The following is an 18,460-nucleotide window of genomic DNA, read 5'->3' as shown; positions in this document are numbered from 1 at the left end:
CATCTACTGTTAGCAATAAGTACGGTTCTTAAATAGGACTCTCTCAAAAAGTGACATTGCTATTCTTAGGAAGCATCATGGCCATTGAAGAACATCAATTTATTTTTGGAGAGTAATATAATTACATCAGAAACTTATTTTACATCAAACCTACTGGAGGAAATGTTTTAGAGTTATTTCACATATTTAGGATAGATAAGATCAAAACAGTAGTAATAGTGGTAGTCATAGCTTTGATACCAAACATTTGGTTCCTATAAAAAGCATTCTAAAATCTTTCTAACCATAGTTATGTTAACAGAGTTTTGATGAATTATATCTGCTGTCTTTCATTAATTTACTTCAATTAAGATTAAAGCATGAAAAAAATGTTCAGTTCTAAATATTGTGATAATACCAGAAAGATTCTGGTATTATCACAATATATTCCAGAAATTAATTTGATTATTATTTCCAATTACTAAGACACTCTCATTAGATTTCGTAAAACTTGTTTCCCCAGCAGACAAGTTGTGGACTTCATGATGAGACTTCATCAGGACAATAATAGTTTCTCTGTCTTTTGTGTTTCTCTTTTAGCAGTTTCACTGCATCCTTGGACCCAGAAAGTATTGGCTTTGGCAGTGTCAATAGCAGCCAGGATTCCTTGCACAAAGCTCCCAAAAAGAAAGGAATAAAGTCTTCAATTGGGCGCTTGTTTGGTAAAAAAGAGAAGGCACGACTTGGACAGCTAAGTAAGACATACATCTCCAGGTTCAGATCATGGTTTTCCAGTCATTTTTCAGTTTCATTTTGCTTTTCTGCTTTTTAAAATGATTCATTTTTTCCCCATGTCATTCCGCTACCATCAATCATATTTATTATCATAGAATTATATTTTCTTAAGTGATTAAAGGAAATAGATTAAGTCTGCAATAGAAGAGAATATATATATAGTTTAGGGTTGAGCTGTTCAGTCCTTGGTGCAACGTAGATAGTCCTCAACTTATGACCACAATTAAAGCCAAAATTTCTGATGCCAAGTGAGGCATTTGTTAAATGAATTTTGCCACATTTTATAACCTTTCTTGTCACAGTTGTTAAGTGAATCATTTCAGTTGTTAAGTTAGCGACACGGTTGTTAAGTAAATCTGACTTCCCTATTGACTATGCTTGTCAGAAGGTTGCAAAAGGTGATCACATGATCCTGGGACATTGCAACCATCATAAAGATGAGTCAATTGCCAAAAGTCTGAATTTTTGATCACATGACCGTAGTGATGCTGCAATTGTCGTAAGTGTGAAAAATGGTCATAAGTCACTTTTTCCAGTGCCATCATAATTTGAATGGTCACAAAATGAACTGTTGAAAGTCGAGGACTAAGCTTCCTTTACTAGTGTTGGCCACTTTTTGTGAAAAGATTCTATTCACAGATAGATCTGCCGAAATTTAAAAATCACACAGAGTAAAACTTGGATAGCTTTCAGAAAAAATATGTGACAAGTGTGACATGAGACAGGACGACCAGCTGCACATAACCATACTGTAGCTATCATTCCATTATTCTAATTTATAGAGAATTCTGATAGAAAATAAATTTTACCCATGACTTATTTGGCAAGATTTTTCCTTTGTCAATTTTTTCATCCTTCTTAGATTAAAAACAATTTCTGAACCAATACACTAACATTAAAAAAGAATTCGCTACTTTATATCTTTCTTGAAGAATTTGCATAACCCTAGCATAAAGCTTTATTTATCATATTTGTATAACTGTCCATCTCACATGGATATATAGTTTTATTAGTTATAGTACTCTGTAGTGCAATACAGTACAATTTAATGTCTCCAGTATTGATTATTTACTGAGAACCTAAGGAAAGATCTTAAAACAGTTACATAGGAAAATATAAGAATAAATTAGTTGAAATGCATTCTCATTTGTAAAATAATAAAATAGAATGTTCCACACTCCCATTAAATAAACTGAGAGTAGAGATGAATGTACTCATCATTTAACAATAATATCTGTATGGAGTGATGTAAAATTATGGTTTATTTTGTAATATCTGTAGGCACTGTTTGTGTAATGTTTTTATATTCTTGTCTATTTATATGATACATCTACCTGGGTAGCTTCTAAAATTACTATTTACAACATGAATCACCTTTGCATTCCTGATTCTTGAAAGCTGATTTTGTATGTTTTATTTGCAAAATATGAATGAGCAAATATAAAAGATACAATCAAACTTTCCTCTCTCCAGTGCAGACTTTAGTGCCTTGTTCCAAAATGAATCAGAACAAATCTCAACACAGTTACAGGTCTAGGATGTCATACAGAGGAATCCCTTAAACAGGGTCTAATTTAGGTGAAACTGGGTATAAATAATGCTATTTTAATATTCCTTCTGCCAAGAACAGCCATTTTGGCTTGAAAGGGAACCTTGTCTTTTCAGAAAGTCAAATTAGGAGATGAGAAAGCCTGATCAAGGAGACAATGTTTGGCCTTTGCTCCTTACAGGAAAACAGGAGGGGGGGGGAGAGAATAACTTTTAGTTGGGTACTTTAAAAAGTTATCAGTTGAATCTACATTCCTTAGTTTTATTTTCCATAGATTTCAGGTTATTACACCATTTTTATCTGTATATGTGTGTCTCAGAAAACAGATTAAATCATTTCTGGTAAGCTAATAGACATATTAAAAAATAAAAAGAGAAAATCTCTTTGCTCTTTTAAACACAGGAGGCTATATGGAAACCGAAGCTGCAGCACAGGAATCTCTAGGATTAAGCAAACTTGGAACACAGGCAGAAAAAGACCGAAGACTAAAGAAAAAGTAGGTTGGCATGAACTTTGAATAAAATACCAAGTATATTTGCTTGTTGAAGAGAAATCAATTTATTAGTACTTATTCTACTGCCAAACACAATGAAAGGTAATTTTTACTTTTCTATATGGATTCCATTAAAGAAACATTGCAGGAAGATTCTTTGGATTTGCCTATTGGTAACCTTTTTAAAATGCAGATATTTTCCACTGAGAGTAGTAATTATTTTGATTCAATCTGCCACTCTAATATGGCAACTTGATCAGTGGGTTGTCTCCCATTACATTTTCTTGAAATCCTAATTCATTCATTGTGTACAAAGGTTATGATAAAGTGCTATTATTTTTTGATAGCTTGCATATTTCCCTAAAGAAAATAAATATTTTACAAAATCACAAAGGAGAGCTTTGGAGAAAAACTGCAAAAAATACTTATCTTCAGAACTTAATTTCTGCTGATCTTTTTGAATACTTGATGCTTGTTTTACCTGAAATCTTTCCAGCATTTGGCAATGTTTATTCGTGTCTTGTGTGGGAAAACATATTTTGGTAATAGGCTGTTCATTGTTTAGCTTGAGTATTTTACCTGTCAAAATTATGATGTAGCACTCTTAGGTAGAAGATTACTTAGATTATCAGAATGCATAATAGATTTGGTGATGCCAAAGAAGATTATTTCATGCTGTCTGAAAAACCATTAAAATTAGCACTCTAAAAGAAGAACAGATGCATTTTTGCTTAGTTATATTTTTTTCCACAAGAGATAATTAACAATACACTTAATAAATATATTTCAATCAGAAATATTTTCTTCTAAAAGAAGTATTAAACAATTTATTACATGTAATAATAAAAGATTCTTGCTGTGCATTATAAATGTAACTTCTGAATTTTCTTTTCTTCTCTTCCTTTTTTTTTGTTGCTACTGTTGTTTCTTTATAAGGTTAGGACGTATAAATCTTGTAAGGTCTTTTTTGTTTCTACTGGCACTCCAAAAAAAATAACATCACTAAATATTTTTAAACAACTTATGTACATTTTGATATCTGTTAATAATAATGTTGTGATGATTTAAATAATATTTTTCCAAAGACTTTGGTTTTGCTTTCTATACTACATTTTCCTTAATAGTCTAGTAGAAGTTGTATTTCATTATCCACTTTCTAATTACTTTTTCTGTTATCAGCTTTCACCAGATAATTCCATGGGGAAAGAACATGTAAATGAGATTATGATTAGTTATAGTCTTAGCTCTGACATCTTTGTGAAAACGATGCTTGAAATCTCTAAATTTTATTGGCACCCTTCAATCATATAATGACTTCATCCTATTTGGAACTTTATGTAAATTACTCTGAGCTAAATCTGGGTTATGAATGAACACATTATATTGGGGAGGGGAGGATAAAGCTATTTACACTACATTGGCCTTGGCATCAAAGTTTAGTCCAGGTGATTTACTGTATTTTTTCATTAAATAAGCCCAACCTTGTTGGTACACAAAAATATAGAACAGTTTTCATAAACACGTCTACATTCAAAATATGTATATTAGGGAAATCCCATCTTAAGTTGCTTAAAATTATAATGTTATATTTCAGTATGTAAGTTGTTTTCCATGACTCCTTCTAATTATCTAGCTAAATCAAAAACCTCCAAGTTTAACAAATTTGTGGAGGCAAAAGGAATGAAAGTTTCATGTTTATTAACAAAACAAATCCAAAGGCATCCTTATTACAGTTTATCATCTCAGATGTAATTCTAAAGATAAAGTTGACTTCCCAGTAGGGAAATTACATGATTTGCAAAATATATTTATCATGATAAAGTATTAGAAAATATTTCTGTGTTCTTTGCTGCTAATTGCATTGATTCATTAGTTCTGAAAGAAAAAAAACTTGTGTAAAACTTGTAATTACCATATGAGTGTATTAGAAGGTTCCAAGAAAGCTCTGCATACTGCTAATTCCTAAGCAGAATAACCATGACTAAATAGGCTTAAGATGCAGAAGGATTGGTGCTATCTAACAAAATGAAATTCAGTGGTGAAAAAAGTAAGGTTCTACATTTAGGCAAGAAAAAACAAATGCACAGGTACAGTATAGGTCAGACATGTCAAACTCACAACATCATGTGATGTCATGCAACGTATTGGGACAGTTTTGCCATTGCCGGCAATGGGGTGGGCCCGGCTTCTGCATGACGCATATAGCCGCGGGCCTGCAGTTTGACACCCCTGGTATAGGTGGTACCTCATTCAATAGTAGCAACTGTGAGAGGGATCTTTGAGCTCTAGTGGACAATCACTTAAATATGAGCCAGCAGTGTGCTGCACCTGCCAAAAAAGCCAACACAATTCTAGGCTGAATTAACAGAGTGATAGAATCAAGATCATGTGAAGTGTTAATACCACTTTATAATGCCTTGGTAAGGCCACACTTGGAATACTGCATCCAGTTTTGGTCACCATGATGTAAAAAAGATGTTGAGATGATAGAAAGAGTGCAGAAAAGAACAACAAAGATGATTAGGGGACTGGAGCCTAAAACTTATAAATAACAGTTGCTGGAATTGGGTAGGTCTAGTTTAATGAAAAGAAGGATGAGGGGGGACATGATAGCAGTGTTCCAATATCTCAGTGGTTGCCACAAAGAAGATGGAGTCAAGCTATTCTCCAAAGCACCTGAGGGCAGGACAAGAAGCAATGGATGGAAACTAATCAAGGAAAGAAGCAACCTAGAACTAAGGAGAAATTTCCTGACAGGTAGAACAATTAAAAATGGAACAATCTACCTCCAGAAATTGTGAATGTTCCAACACAGCAAATTTTTAAGAAGAGACTGGACAACCATTTGTCTGAAATGGTATAGGGTTTCCTGCCTGAACAGGGCGTTGGACTAGAAGTCCTCCAAGGTCCCTTCCAACTATTTTGTTCTGTTCTGCTCTGCTATGCTCTACTCTATTCTAAACGAAAGGGAACAAGGAAAGACTGGTCAGGTTAAATAAAAATCTGAAAGATAGGAAATGGGTTCTTTTAAAAAAATCTTGTTCAGTTTTTTTCCTGATTGAATTTTCACCTTCCTACACTCCTAAATTATTGTTGTTATGGTTTGCCACACAGTCAACCAGATATTTATATTGGATTTGGCAGTTTTATCCACCTATCAAGTCCCTCCCAAGGCAGATATTGTTGTTTGATGATGTTAAAATTGTTGTCATAGCATGTAAGCTGTTCCAAGTAAAGCTGCTTTTTGCAATTGACTGATGGCTATTTTGTCAATGCCAATGGTGTTCCAGTGGTGCTCCAGATGTTTTGGAATTTCATCCAAGGTGCTTATTACTGTTGATATCTTTGGTTTTTTTGCCATAGTCATTCTACCTCTATTTGAAGGATTTTACATTTTGTGATTTTCTCCTATTTTTTCTCTTCTCTTCTGCTGTCTCACAGTTCTGCAATGTCCACTATTCAGATTTTTTTTGTCTTATCAATAATTGCTAAGTTTGGGGTGTTGTATGGCAGATTCTTGTTATTGTTCTTATGGTTCATTGCACAGTCAGCCAGACTGTAATTATTATTATTATTGTTATTGTTATTGTTGTTATAGTTCATTGCACAGCCAGACCATTATTATTATTATTATTATTATTATTAGTAGTAGTAGTAGTAGTAGTAGTAGTAGTAGTAGTTTTATAATCTGATAATATGTTCATGGACAATAATTTCTATTAGCAGCCTTTATTATTTCTTTACGTATATCTCACCTTTATTATTTTTACAAATAATTCAAGTGGCGAACATATCCAAATGCTTTGTCCATCCTGTGTCTTCATAAATTCATGAGACGCACATAGCAGTTTCACAACATTTGCTTATTTTGAAACATTTAAAATAGCTTTCTACTTTATAAAATCAACCAAGTTGGTGAATAGAAATAACACCTAATAATTTCTCTTAATTTTAGCTCCCAAATATATGCTGCTGCCAAAAAAAAGGGCTGACACACAAGAAGTTTGGGTGTCCGAATACTATGGATTTTACATTTAAGACCTACTCCAGGAATAATTTGCTGCTAGTTAATTGTCTCTTGCTCGTGTTAGAATTCAATTCAATTTATTCTAACATTTTTTAAAGTGCTATATCTGTTTCCAGAAACAGCTCAACTGATTTAAAATAGGCATGGGAGGGGAAATGGAAAAGCTCCCTTTCAGAAATTTGGATTATATTTTTTTTCTCCTGTTTTCCTTCTCAAAACTTCCATGATAGCTTAGAATGCTATACAACAATACTAATCTGGTCATCATGAAAAATAAAATTTGGGGTGTCTTACAGACAAATATATTATGTGACATTAGCTTTAGGGCTATCTGTTCTATTAAGTTCTCATAGAATATATGAAGAAAGACATTATTAGTTTATCCAACCATTCTATGAGGATCCAGTTGTTGAATCTTGGGACAAATAATTAATAGAATAGAAATAATCATAGCCTGCATCGTCCCTTAATTCCAATCAATTATTCATATAAAAGGAGGAAAATAATTCCTCACAAGAAATTAAAATCTTAACACTCATTTGATTGCTAATTAATTTTGGTGATAGAATATACTTCCCTGGTATAATTAGAAAAAATAAGCTATTTTTGGCAAAAAATACAACATGAAATATGACATTTGTACTTTCTGTGTGTGCTTGACTGTGTGAATCTATCTATAAATATCTATACAGTAGATATCTCACTATATTCTTGATGAATATAGCTAAGAATAACAACTTGGTGAGTGAAACAGGTTTAGACTTGTATATAGAGCAATTCTTAGTTGAAGTATCTGTATGTAAAATGAGGGCATTTCAAAGAATAGGCTGTAAAAGGGGGAAATGGAGATATACGTAGCTACATAGGAAAAAATTGTAATTACTGTAGCTGAAATACATATACTTTGATTTGATTTGCGTAACATATAGGCATGAAATTCTTTCCAGATAAGAGAGGAAGTTGCATTCCTTTGCCAATTTAACTTTTTCTATAATAAATTTAAAGAAAAATGTGAAAGTCACTGAGTTTTAAAACTATTCAGCTTCTTAGCCTCAAATCATAGTCTTATGAATGAAGTGGTGCTCTTACCCCTTCCAAATCGCTTTACATCAAAGATAATGGCAGGCCTACACCTCTTCCCAAAATGGGGTTGGATTGAAGGACCCAGCACGTTATCTAAGTCTAGGAGTAAAGCTCAATGCAGGAAGATTACAATCTAACCACTGCAGCATCTTTGTGCAGACACAGAGAGCAATTTGTGTGCAAAGGCCTTTTCAATAGTTTCAGTAAATTAGATTATCTATTATTGTGTCAGAATTCCTTTTAAATTTTAGTTAAGTTTTAATTACACAGGGCTGCCCTATTCATCTTTAGTTAAAATAACAATTTTACTGTTGTCATAAATAAAATATGGCTTTTAATAAGCTTAGTAATTAAAAGCAATCTTAAGCAATTGCATTAAGCTATGTAAAATAATGAGCAGTCTAAATGTTCCCTCATTCTTATTGCTGCCATAATCTATTTTCAGTGCCAGTAGTTTATTTTTGTTCAGCTCAGAAGAATAATTACACTTTTACTATCTCTTTAATTATTTTTAATAATCAGTGTTTGTTAAAGTTTATTAGAATGTGAAATATTATTTGTTTCTTTATTGCATAATGATCATTAGAATCATTATGGTTAATACTGTTCTCGTCTGAACACACAGTAGACCATTGAATAAATCAGTGCTGGGTGAGAGTGCATCTGCAGGTGAGGGAGTCAGGTCAATATTGTAGGCAAGACTGCACAGTGGAAGACCCACTCTTCACACTGACTTTATAGCATGTAGAAGCAGGCAGGGGTTCGATCATGATGGCATGCCGCCATCTTAACTATTTTGAACCCCACCCCCTAGCCCAGACATGTCAAACACAAGGCCCGGGGGCCGAATCCAGCCCGCGAAGTGGTTTTATGCGGCCCGCGAAGCCATCCTGGAAACAGTGAGGGAACGGCCCCCACTGCCTTGGCCCTGGCCCAGAGACCCTCCTTCCGCCAGAGACCCTCAGATCTGTCCCACTCCTGCCCAGGCCCCCATAGGCACCCTTGATGCGAACGATGTAGAGCTGGCCACGCCCACCCAGTAGGCCATACACACTCTAGCCACACCCACCCAGTAGGCCACACCCACTCTGGCCATACCCACCTGGCCCCCTGAGGGCAACCACAATGCTGATGCGGCCCCCAATGAAATTGAGTTTGACACCCCTGCAAAAGGAACAAGGGATACTTTTCTTGGCACAGCTAGGTAAATCTAATAAGCACTTTGGGACATTTTAAATATAGTCTTTAAAAAAATCTAATATAGCTTTTCTAAACACATGGGTAAGTTTTGAAACATTTGGTTTCAAATGTTGCCTTACCTTCCCCCATATTTCCCCCCCCAATAAGATGTGTTCAGGTCAGAGTCTTCTTCAAGTATGGTAATACTTAGAAACTGCTAAAAGCACGAAAACAGCATTGCAGCATTTCTTGTCCAGCCATCCGTTTCCATTATCCCATCCAGACAGGGAAGTTTGTTTATCATTTGAAATGTTGGCATAGACAAAAAAAAATTCTAAACCATGCTATTCCAGAGAATCTATGGTTATCATGCAGTACCTTTTTCTTTTTGTCTCGTGCATTCATTTGGAAAACATCAATTCACTGAGCACCAAAGAGGATAAAACAATCATGTACGTGAAGTACTAATACCACTTTACAATGCCTTGGTAAGGCCACACCTGGAATACTGCATCCAGTTTTGGTCACCACGATGTGAAAAAGATGTCAAGACTCTAGAAAGGGTACAGAGAAGAGCAACAAAGATGATTGCGGGACTGGAGGCTAAAACATATAGGGAATGGTTGCTGGAATTGGGAATGTGTAGTACTTTAATGAAGAGAAGGGTGAGCGGTGACATGATAGCAGTGTTCCAATATCTCAGGGGCTGCCACAAAGAAGAGGGAGTCAAGCTATTCTCCCAAGCACCTGAAGGCAGGCAAGAAGCAATGGATGGAAACTAGTCAAGGAGAGAAGCAACCTAGAACTAAGGAGAAATTTCCTGACAGAACAATTAATCAGTGGAACAACCTGCCTCCAGAAGACTGGACAGCCATTTGTCTGAAATGGTATAGGGTTTCCTGCCTTAGCAGGGGGTTGGACTAGATGACCTCCAAGGTCCCTTCCAAATTATTATTATTATTATTATTATTAAATAAGGTAGTGGTGTTTAAAAGAAAATTATTATTATTATTATTATTATTATTATTATTATTATTATTATTATTATTATTATTATTATTATTTGGCTTAGCTTCACATAGTGGGTTTTTAAAGGTTGGAAAGAAAAAAGTATGCAAGCCAAAGTGGTTCAGGGGACTTCAAGGGGCTCAAGAGAAATAAGGATCCTAATATGAGTAGAAAAGGGTTTTTTTTTATAATGGCCTCAAACCAAAGGGCACTTTTACATGAGCTTTTTACTTTTCTGCCTCCAATTCCCTTCACAGCAATTTGAAGTTGAACTGTTGATCATCTTCACAGTTATTTATTTGTAATACTGAAAACAGTTAATGCTGTCACTCCAGCCAACCTCTAAGAACTTGTAAAAAAGAAGAAACAGCTTTCCTTCAGTACCCCCATCCAAGTTTTTTTAGATATGTGATTTCAGCAGTAAGCAACCAAATAAATGTGCATACAACTGTTTATAAATAAAAAAATATTTTTCCCCTCTCTTTTTGACAGCCATTAGTATTAATCTTTCATGTCTAAACAAATGCTTTTGTCTGCTGGGGACATACTGTAATTGGTGCAGTATCACTGTGAATCATAGCATGGATACATATATTCACAGAGATAACGGTCAACCATTGATCAATAACCGTAACCCTAACCCATTTGATAGGGGAAAGAAAACATGAGAAAATTAGCTTACCTACTTTATTTTGATTATAACAAAAATACGAATGAAAAATAAATGTTTTGTAACTATAGTAGTGGCCAAAATTATGGAAACCTTTTGGGAAAAGTGTACAGTAGAAATGCCACCTTTGGTTAAGTTTCCACCAATTTTTCTTCTACTTTCTTTATAACTCTAGCCTTGTTCACTTAATAATACTATTTTACATCGATTTCTGGGCAACCAGTCAACTTTTTGCACCATTACTTTAATTTTATTACGTTTTACAAGCTCCCTAAATGAAAGGGAAAAAAACCCAACCAACTTGATAGCTATCACATAACACACTGATAAATGTCCTCCTCTCAGCTTTAATACATGACATCAACAACTGAATCCTACTTTGATCTGATTGGCTCATTGCCGAAACAAGATGACACCTGATTGGCTCTCTAAACATTCATGCTCATTGGCTACAATCAGATGAAGGAAAGCTACCTGCTATCAACCTAAGCAAGTTGTGCTTCCTTTTTCTGGTTATTTGGCTATAACTTTTCATAGAATACAGTACAGATAATTGAACAAACTTTGTTGCATTACATTCTTGATTAAATTATCTTTCCATTGATATATAATTTTTTGGTAGTACTCCAAAAAAAGTGGTGTTATTAGCCATCAAACCTCAAAAATACACTTTTCCCAAAAGGTTTCCACAATTTTGGCCACTACTGTAAATTGGGGTAAATATGATTAGGACAAATCAAATTTATCCTAATGAGGTTCTGCTGAATCTTGCTGGCTATTAAAAACAAATCGGTGACACTGTAAGTGAGTACATCACTCTAATCAGCTAAAAGAAGGTAAAAAGACAATGCAACTTGGATATTGAATGTATACATTTGTGCTGCAATTTGTGATAAACTTGATGGTAAAGAAACGTGGGTGTTGTTCCAGCAGCACCTTACTTGCAAAAGAAAAAAAATCAGCAACTGCAATGATTCAAGAATTCACCCTACTTTCTTCCTCTTCCTGCACAACAGAATAACTGTCTCCACCACCACCACCCATACACAAAGAGATACAGGCACACAAACCTCTGAGCAGACTGATCTGTTTTGCATCTCTTCTTTGTTTTTCTAGGAGACACATGTGGTTTTTACTAACAGTGCAAGGACTACTATTCCCAGCAGTGATTGCAAGTCTCAGTTGGAATTGAAAAATGTGCCAATGACAGCTGGTTCATAAAATGTCTACTAGGACATTTTTTAGATGTGTTGAGAAGCCTGGTAACATCTATTATTTTGCCAAAATACTACTTCCTTCCCCTAGGTCAGGGGTAGGCAACCTTGGCTCTTTTATGACTCATGGACTTCAACTCCCAGAATTCCTGAGTCAGGAATTCCTGCTGACTCAGGAATTCTGGGAGTTGAAGTCCATGAGTCATAAAGAGCTGAGGTTGCCTACCCCTGCCCTAGGTTATATACAGATTTGTTTCTCACTCTAAAGCAGTGAATACATAAAAATAAGAAACATTCTTATGTTTGGGACCAAGTATAGTACAAGCAAAACATTTTTTATCAATGACAAGTTGAAAGATGAATATTTAAAATAAATGGCTTAAGAACTGTTGCAAATCATAACTATTGGAAAGTCAAATGCTTAATTGTGACCTGAGGCTTTGTCTGTTGCAACTATTTTTCTCTTTTCTACATTTGCTGTCTTCAATTCAGAATTAATTTGGGATGATTTGTATCTGTTTATCAAGGAGATATATTGTTTTAAATAATTACTGCTTGTATTCTGTTTCAAGAAAGAAAGATGAGTTTTAATCATTTTAATCCTATTTGCTATGCTGCTTTTTAATTTTCTTACTCTGTCATATAATTTATTTTATAAATTGACATATATTCATTAATATTTATGTGCTTTTCTTTTCCATCCATCTCTCTCCATCTCATGAAAAGCACATCAGGGTAAGTTAAACCACAATGGTTGCTGATCATATTCATTTTCAGCACCATGTTTAAATTTCCTCCTTTACTTCATTTTTATTTATTTATTTTACTATTTTGAATTGATGATCTGAGCATTGAACAAAAAATAAATATTTTAAATTGGCAACATTCGACACCCTTTCAAAGTATGCATTTAATTTATGGATATATCAATTTATTTTTAAATGAACTGAGTGAAATTCTAAATGTGCTTAAATAAATTATCAAAATGTTCTAAATATTATATATGACTTAGATTGCACTCAGTCATTTGATTCATTTACTTGTTCTATATGAACATTATATAGAACAACAATATTTTGTATTAATTTCTTTCACTCTTGATTTCATCTCTTAGCAATTCAGTTAATTTGCAAATTTTAAAATATGTTTTATTGCTCTTGAGATTTTGGCTAAAACAGTAAAATGCAAAACTAGCTTACTTACCTAGGTGAAATACAGGACTCATTCCTAACCAATATGCATAGGACTGCACTTTTTTATCTTATAAACAATCGGAAAATCTAGAAGGAAAACAAAGCTACTTGTAAGAATTAATATAATGTAAATAGGATCAGTTTTGGAGATTTACCCAATCTTATTAATTTAATTTTTTTCAAGAAAAGGTATTACTATTAAGGCTACTATTGAATATTTATTTAGTTATTTTTATTCTTCCTTCATTTGTTTATAAATAACTCAAAGTGGCGAACATCATAATACTCTTTCTTCCTTTTATTTTCATCACAATGACAACCCTGTGAGGTGGAATGGGCTGAGGGAGAATGACTGAACTAAAGTCACCCTGCAGGTTTGTCATATCTAAACTGGGACTGTGTACACATACAGAGAGCCAGACAGACAAATAGAGAGATATAGATATATTGTGTATAATTCTTGACAATGATGGTTTGAAGTTACAACAGACCCCAAGAGCTACCTATGACCCAATTGTGAAGTTCCAACAGCTGCCTCACCACTGTCACATGATCACATTTTGGGTAACCCACATCTATGGCCATTTGCAGCATCCCATAATTACAAGACTACAATTTTTCATGTTTTTTGGTGAAAATCGGTCTTTTCCTTCGGTTTTTGGCAAAATCACCCCATAGTAAACAATGGGTTCACTTGTCAACCAACTGTTCAATTTATGACTGCTTTGTTCACTTAATAACCACTGCAACACTGTTTGTAACATCAGCTTGGTCATGTTGGTGACCCACTTTATGACTGCCACAACTTACAATTATAATGGGCACACTCATTTAAAGTCATAAGTTATGGACTACATATATTATAGTTTTAATGTACCTTAAGTTTCCAGTATCTGTAATTGTTTTCATTTACAATAAGATGAGTTTATGCATTAGGTAGCTTGATCAATTCATCAAAATGGTGGCATATTAGTAGCCTTATTACTTATGGATGTTCAGTACTGATTACCCTGTATTCTAAACTTTTTGTATTTACATAAAGTTGACATTTAAGAAAGTGATAATGTTCATTATTTATTAAAACATAGTAACAGTATTATTTTAGAAAGCTGACCTTTTATTCAAAATATATTACATTTTGTTACTATAGATCAGACATGTCAAACTCGCGACGTCACGTGACATCGCACGATGTATCGGAGCTTTTTCCCCATTGCCGGTAATGGGGTGGACGTGGTTTCGTCGCGACGCGTCCGGCCCATGGGCCGGCAGTTTGAAACCCCTGCTATAGATTATATATTAATTTTTCTGTCATTAGATCTAACAATCATTAAACTTATTTTTGTTTTGCTTTTACATTTTTTATTCTATCATAAATTTGCACTAACATGTATATGTTTTTTTAAAAAATTCAGAAGTGATAGATTCAGCTTGTTGCACTGCACTGCACCATATGAATCAAAAGTATTTTAAAAAATAAAATTACACAATAACATATGTAAGATTGATCATTATTTAAACTTGAGTTTTACCAATTGATTTCATTCCTATCTTTCATTAATAAGTAAATGAATGTGTAGATGACTAATTTCATTTTTCTTTTTTTCTTCTATGCTCTACATTGAAATTTAGTTTTCATGTAGACCAGCTTTCTCCAATCTAATATCCTCCAAGAGTTTTAGACTACAGTTGTCGGCCATGCTGACTGGGGAGGATGAAAGTTATATTTCAGTATGTCTGACAAATGCCAAGTTGAGAAAGCTGATCTAGTTTAACAAGTATGGAATATTCCTGTTGGATTCTACTTTTCATCATTGGCAAACTGGATTAGAACCTATTTTCTAAAATAAATATGAATATTATTGTATAAATTAAGCTCAATGAGTTACCGTATATACTTGAGTATAAGCCGAATTTTTCAGCCCACTTTTTGGGCTGAAAAATTCCACTTCGGCTTATACTCCAGTCAACAAAAAAACTTACCGAGGACTTGTGCGCGGCCGAGGCTTTGGTGCTACTTTCAGAGCCTTCTCCGCTAATCAGCTGTCTGCCCATCAGCTGTCCATAGGGATGCTGCAAAGCTCTCCTTCTCTAGGCCTTGGACTCCCTCCTGGCTGAAGAGTAGATGAACCAAGCCAGCAAGGAGACAAAATGTTTCTGCAGCTGTTTTTCCTCTGAAGTTTTTTTTTTTTAAAGTAATCTCCGAAGGTTATGCCAGAAAATGGAGGACGCTGGGTCTTTGCAAGCTTTAGCTGTCCGCCTGGCTGCCTGAAGGCCGCCCTTTTCAGGCAGTCTGACAGACAGCTAAAACTTGCAAAGACCCAGCGTCCTCCATTTTCTGGCACAACTTTTAGGTCTTTGCAAGCTTTAGCTGTCCGCCTGGCTGCCTGAAGGCCGCCCTTTTCAGGCAGTCTGACAGACAGCTAAAACTTGCAAAGACCCAGCGTCCTCCATTTTCTGGCACAACTTTTAGGTCTTTGCAAGCTTTAGCTGTCCGCCTGGCTGCCTGAAGGCCGCCCTTTTCAGGCAGTCTGACAGACAGCTAAAACTTGCAAAGACCCAGCGTCCTCCATTTTCTGGCACAACTTTTAGGGATTTATTATTATTATTCCTACTACTACTATTACTACTACTACTACTTCAGGAGTAAAAAGTTGCAGAAAAAAATTCTCTCCTTACTAGCTTAGTTCCTCTACTCTTCCATCTGGAGCCAAGGTAAGATTTTAAAAAGGGATATTGGTTGGAAGGCAGAGGGAGAGTTTAGTTTTAGCATCTAAAAAAAAGGGGGGGGGAAATCAGCGAGTACATCCCAACCAGCTTTTTATGTTTTTGTTATTGAAGAAATATGGGGGAGGGGGAGGGGTTCTGGGGTGGGTTGGGGAGGGGATAATATTGTAACTTCAATAAAAATTTTCAATAAAAAAAAAGAAATATGGCTTTCTGGGGGAAGGTGGGGAGGGCGTTAAGGAAGGAAAGGGTTTTTGGAAGCTGGTCCTGAAGCTGCCTTTTGTGCAAGGGGCCTTTTCTCAAAGCCTAGAGAGGCAGCTTTGTTGCCTCCCCGTAGACAGCTGATGGGCGAACACCAAAAGCTCCAAAAGGCTAGGGAACTAGTCCCAGAACAAAACGGAGACCTGCCTGGCGGCAGAGGCTTGCAGAGCGCGGATCCAGCCTCCGAGGCATGCAGAACGGCGGATCGGCTTATACTCGAGTCAACAACTTTTCCCAGTTTTTGGGGGTGAAATTGGGGGTCTCGGCTTATACTCGAGTCGGCTTATACTCAAGTATATACGGTAATGTTTTGTGTGAGAAATTAGGCCACATTCCCATAATATTTAGAAGAAAAAATATCATAAACTCCATATTTACAGTAGCTCATATGTCATATCTATGCCTGAAGTGGCTTGAGTTCTTAAAATAAAATTACAATGCCACTCTCATTTGATATCACAGGAAAATATGCTTGACATTCCATGGAAAACAAACGAATACTGCCAATTTTTAAACATCTGGATTTGAAAATAAAATGGATTCTACTTATTACTAATCAACCTTATAATTTTCAAATATTTATGGATATATTGTACCACTAAATGGCTAAGATTAATTATGAAGTATGTATCAATTAAAATATAGTGGATCTGCTGCATGTCGTACCAGTTTTATGGGTGGCAAAGGCCATGTAGAATTCGGGGCTCAGAATGCTATAAATGCAATTCTCAGCTAAAGTTGCATTTATTAAGTTTCCCCAGAGACACTTGCATTTAGATTTTGATTTTCTTTGGGATAGTTATAATAGCATTCCTTTTTTGTTATAATTTGGAATATTACTGTATTTTTTAATGTGACTGATCCAACAGAGGGAACAGTCAAGGAAGTATATTGTAAGAAGGTCCAGATGCATAGTGCTTGGTTTTAATTTTTTTGGAATTAATTTTATATCACTCAGAAATATTGAAATAACACCTAAATAATAAGTAAACTTAAGTGATGAATTAATTTTTCAGCATTTATCTTTTAACCATCCAAAGGGAATAATGGAAGATTTTTCCAAGCTTTTCCTGCCTTCAAATATAATCATAAATTTCAATTTGCAAATATGATTAGATACTTTTGAGAATCTCTGTTAGAAGACTGAGTTAGTCCTGTGCTGTGCTACTCAATGTTCAACAAGGTCAAATAACAGCCAGGGGTGCATGCATTTTTCTCCTTTCTGAAACTGCCTTAATCTCCTTGAACTTTAGAATATATCTTACAGAGTTGCAATAAGAGGGAGTAATCTCACTATGATTGTTGAAAACTGTAGGTTTCCTATTAGTCTGAGAAATATATGAAAATGTGTGTACAAGTCCTAAGCACTGCATAGTTTTGTTTTGTGTTTTTTTAAAAAAAAACTAACACTACCCACATCATTGATCAGGTCACACACTTTGAGACCTGTATTCCCCTGCCCCAGAAAAGAAAACTGTGACGGCCCTTGGATCAAAACATTTACCCCTGGATGTAAGTTATTTACAATTGCAAAGAAAGCTGGCAGAAGATTATAGTGGAATATATATTTTTAATGATAATTTTATTAAAAATTACAATCACCCTGATAAAAACTAATGCAAAGTAAAAGAATAAAAAGAAAAATAGAAGATTCTGAAAAGAAAATAGAAAGGAAAAATAAGTACAGGTAGTCCTCAACTTACAACCATTCATTTAGTGACCATTTGAAGTTAAAACAGCACTGAAAAAGTGACTTATGACCATTTTTCACACTTATAATTGTTGCAACATCCCCATGGTCATGTGATTGCAATTTGGACGCTTGGCAACTGGCATGTGTTTATGATACGTCCCTGGTTCATGTGATCACTTTTTGTGACCTTCTGACAAGCAAAATCAACGGGGAAGTCAGAGTCACTTAACCACCATGTTACTAACTTAAGAACAATGTTTCACTTAACAATAGTGGCAAGAAAGGTTGTAAAATAGGGCAAAACTCACTTAGTAACTATTGTGCTTATTAACAGAAATTTTGGGCTTAGTTGTGATCATGTCAAGGATTACCTCTATATTAAACAAAAAAAGGAAATATATAAAGAAGTGACCCCCATTATTACAAATACCCCCATTATCACAAGTAATAATGATTTTAACAACTTAATCACCTTCTCTTAAAACACAAACATACAATTTTGTCATTTCAATCCTGCTCGGCAAAAGTCCATATCCAGAGAGAGCAGCATATGTGTTTTAACCTTGATCAAATATACCATCTTTATATT

The 18,460-nt window shown here is 34.9% G+C and overlaps 1 protein-coding gene across 1 annotated transcript in view; it reads left to right on the top strand.

Moving 5' to 3' along the window:
* The window catches only part of PPFIA2 (PTPRF interacting protein alpha 2), a gene marked incomplete at its 5' end in the record, with an annotated part of 237,474 nt that overhangs the window by 199,149 nt on the left and 19,865 nt on the right, over window positions 1-18,460 (top strand). The window contains 2 exons of the mRNA XM_083365122.1: window positions 580-734; window positions 2,726-2,819. Coding sequence (XP_083221248.1) covers window positions 580-734; window positions 2,726-2,819 — 249 coding nt within the window. The remainder of the gene's footprint in view (window positions 1-579; window positions 735-2,725; window positions 2,820-18,460) is intronic.

This window comes from Vipera ursinii, assembly GCF_947247035.1.
Source record: "Vipera ursinii genome assembly, chromosome: 6".
NCBI lineage: Eukaryota > Metazoa > Chordata > Lepidosauria > Squamata > Viperidae > Vipera > Vipera ursinii.
Note: the sequence above shows the minus strand (reverse complement) of the source record. Positions and strands in the feature narration are given on the sequence as shown.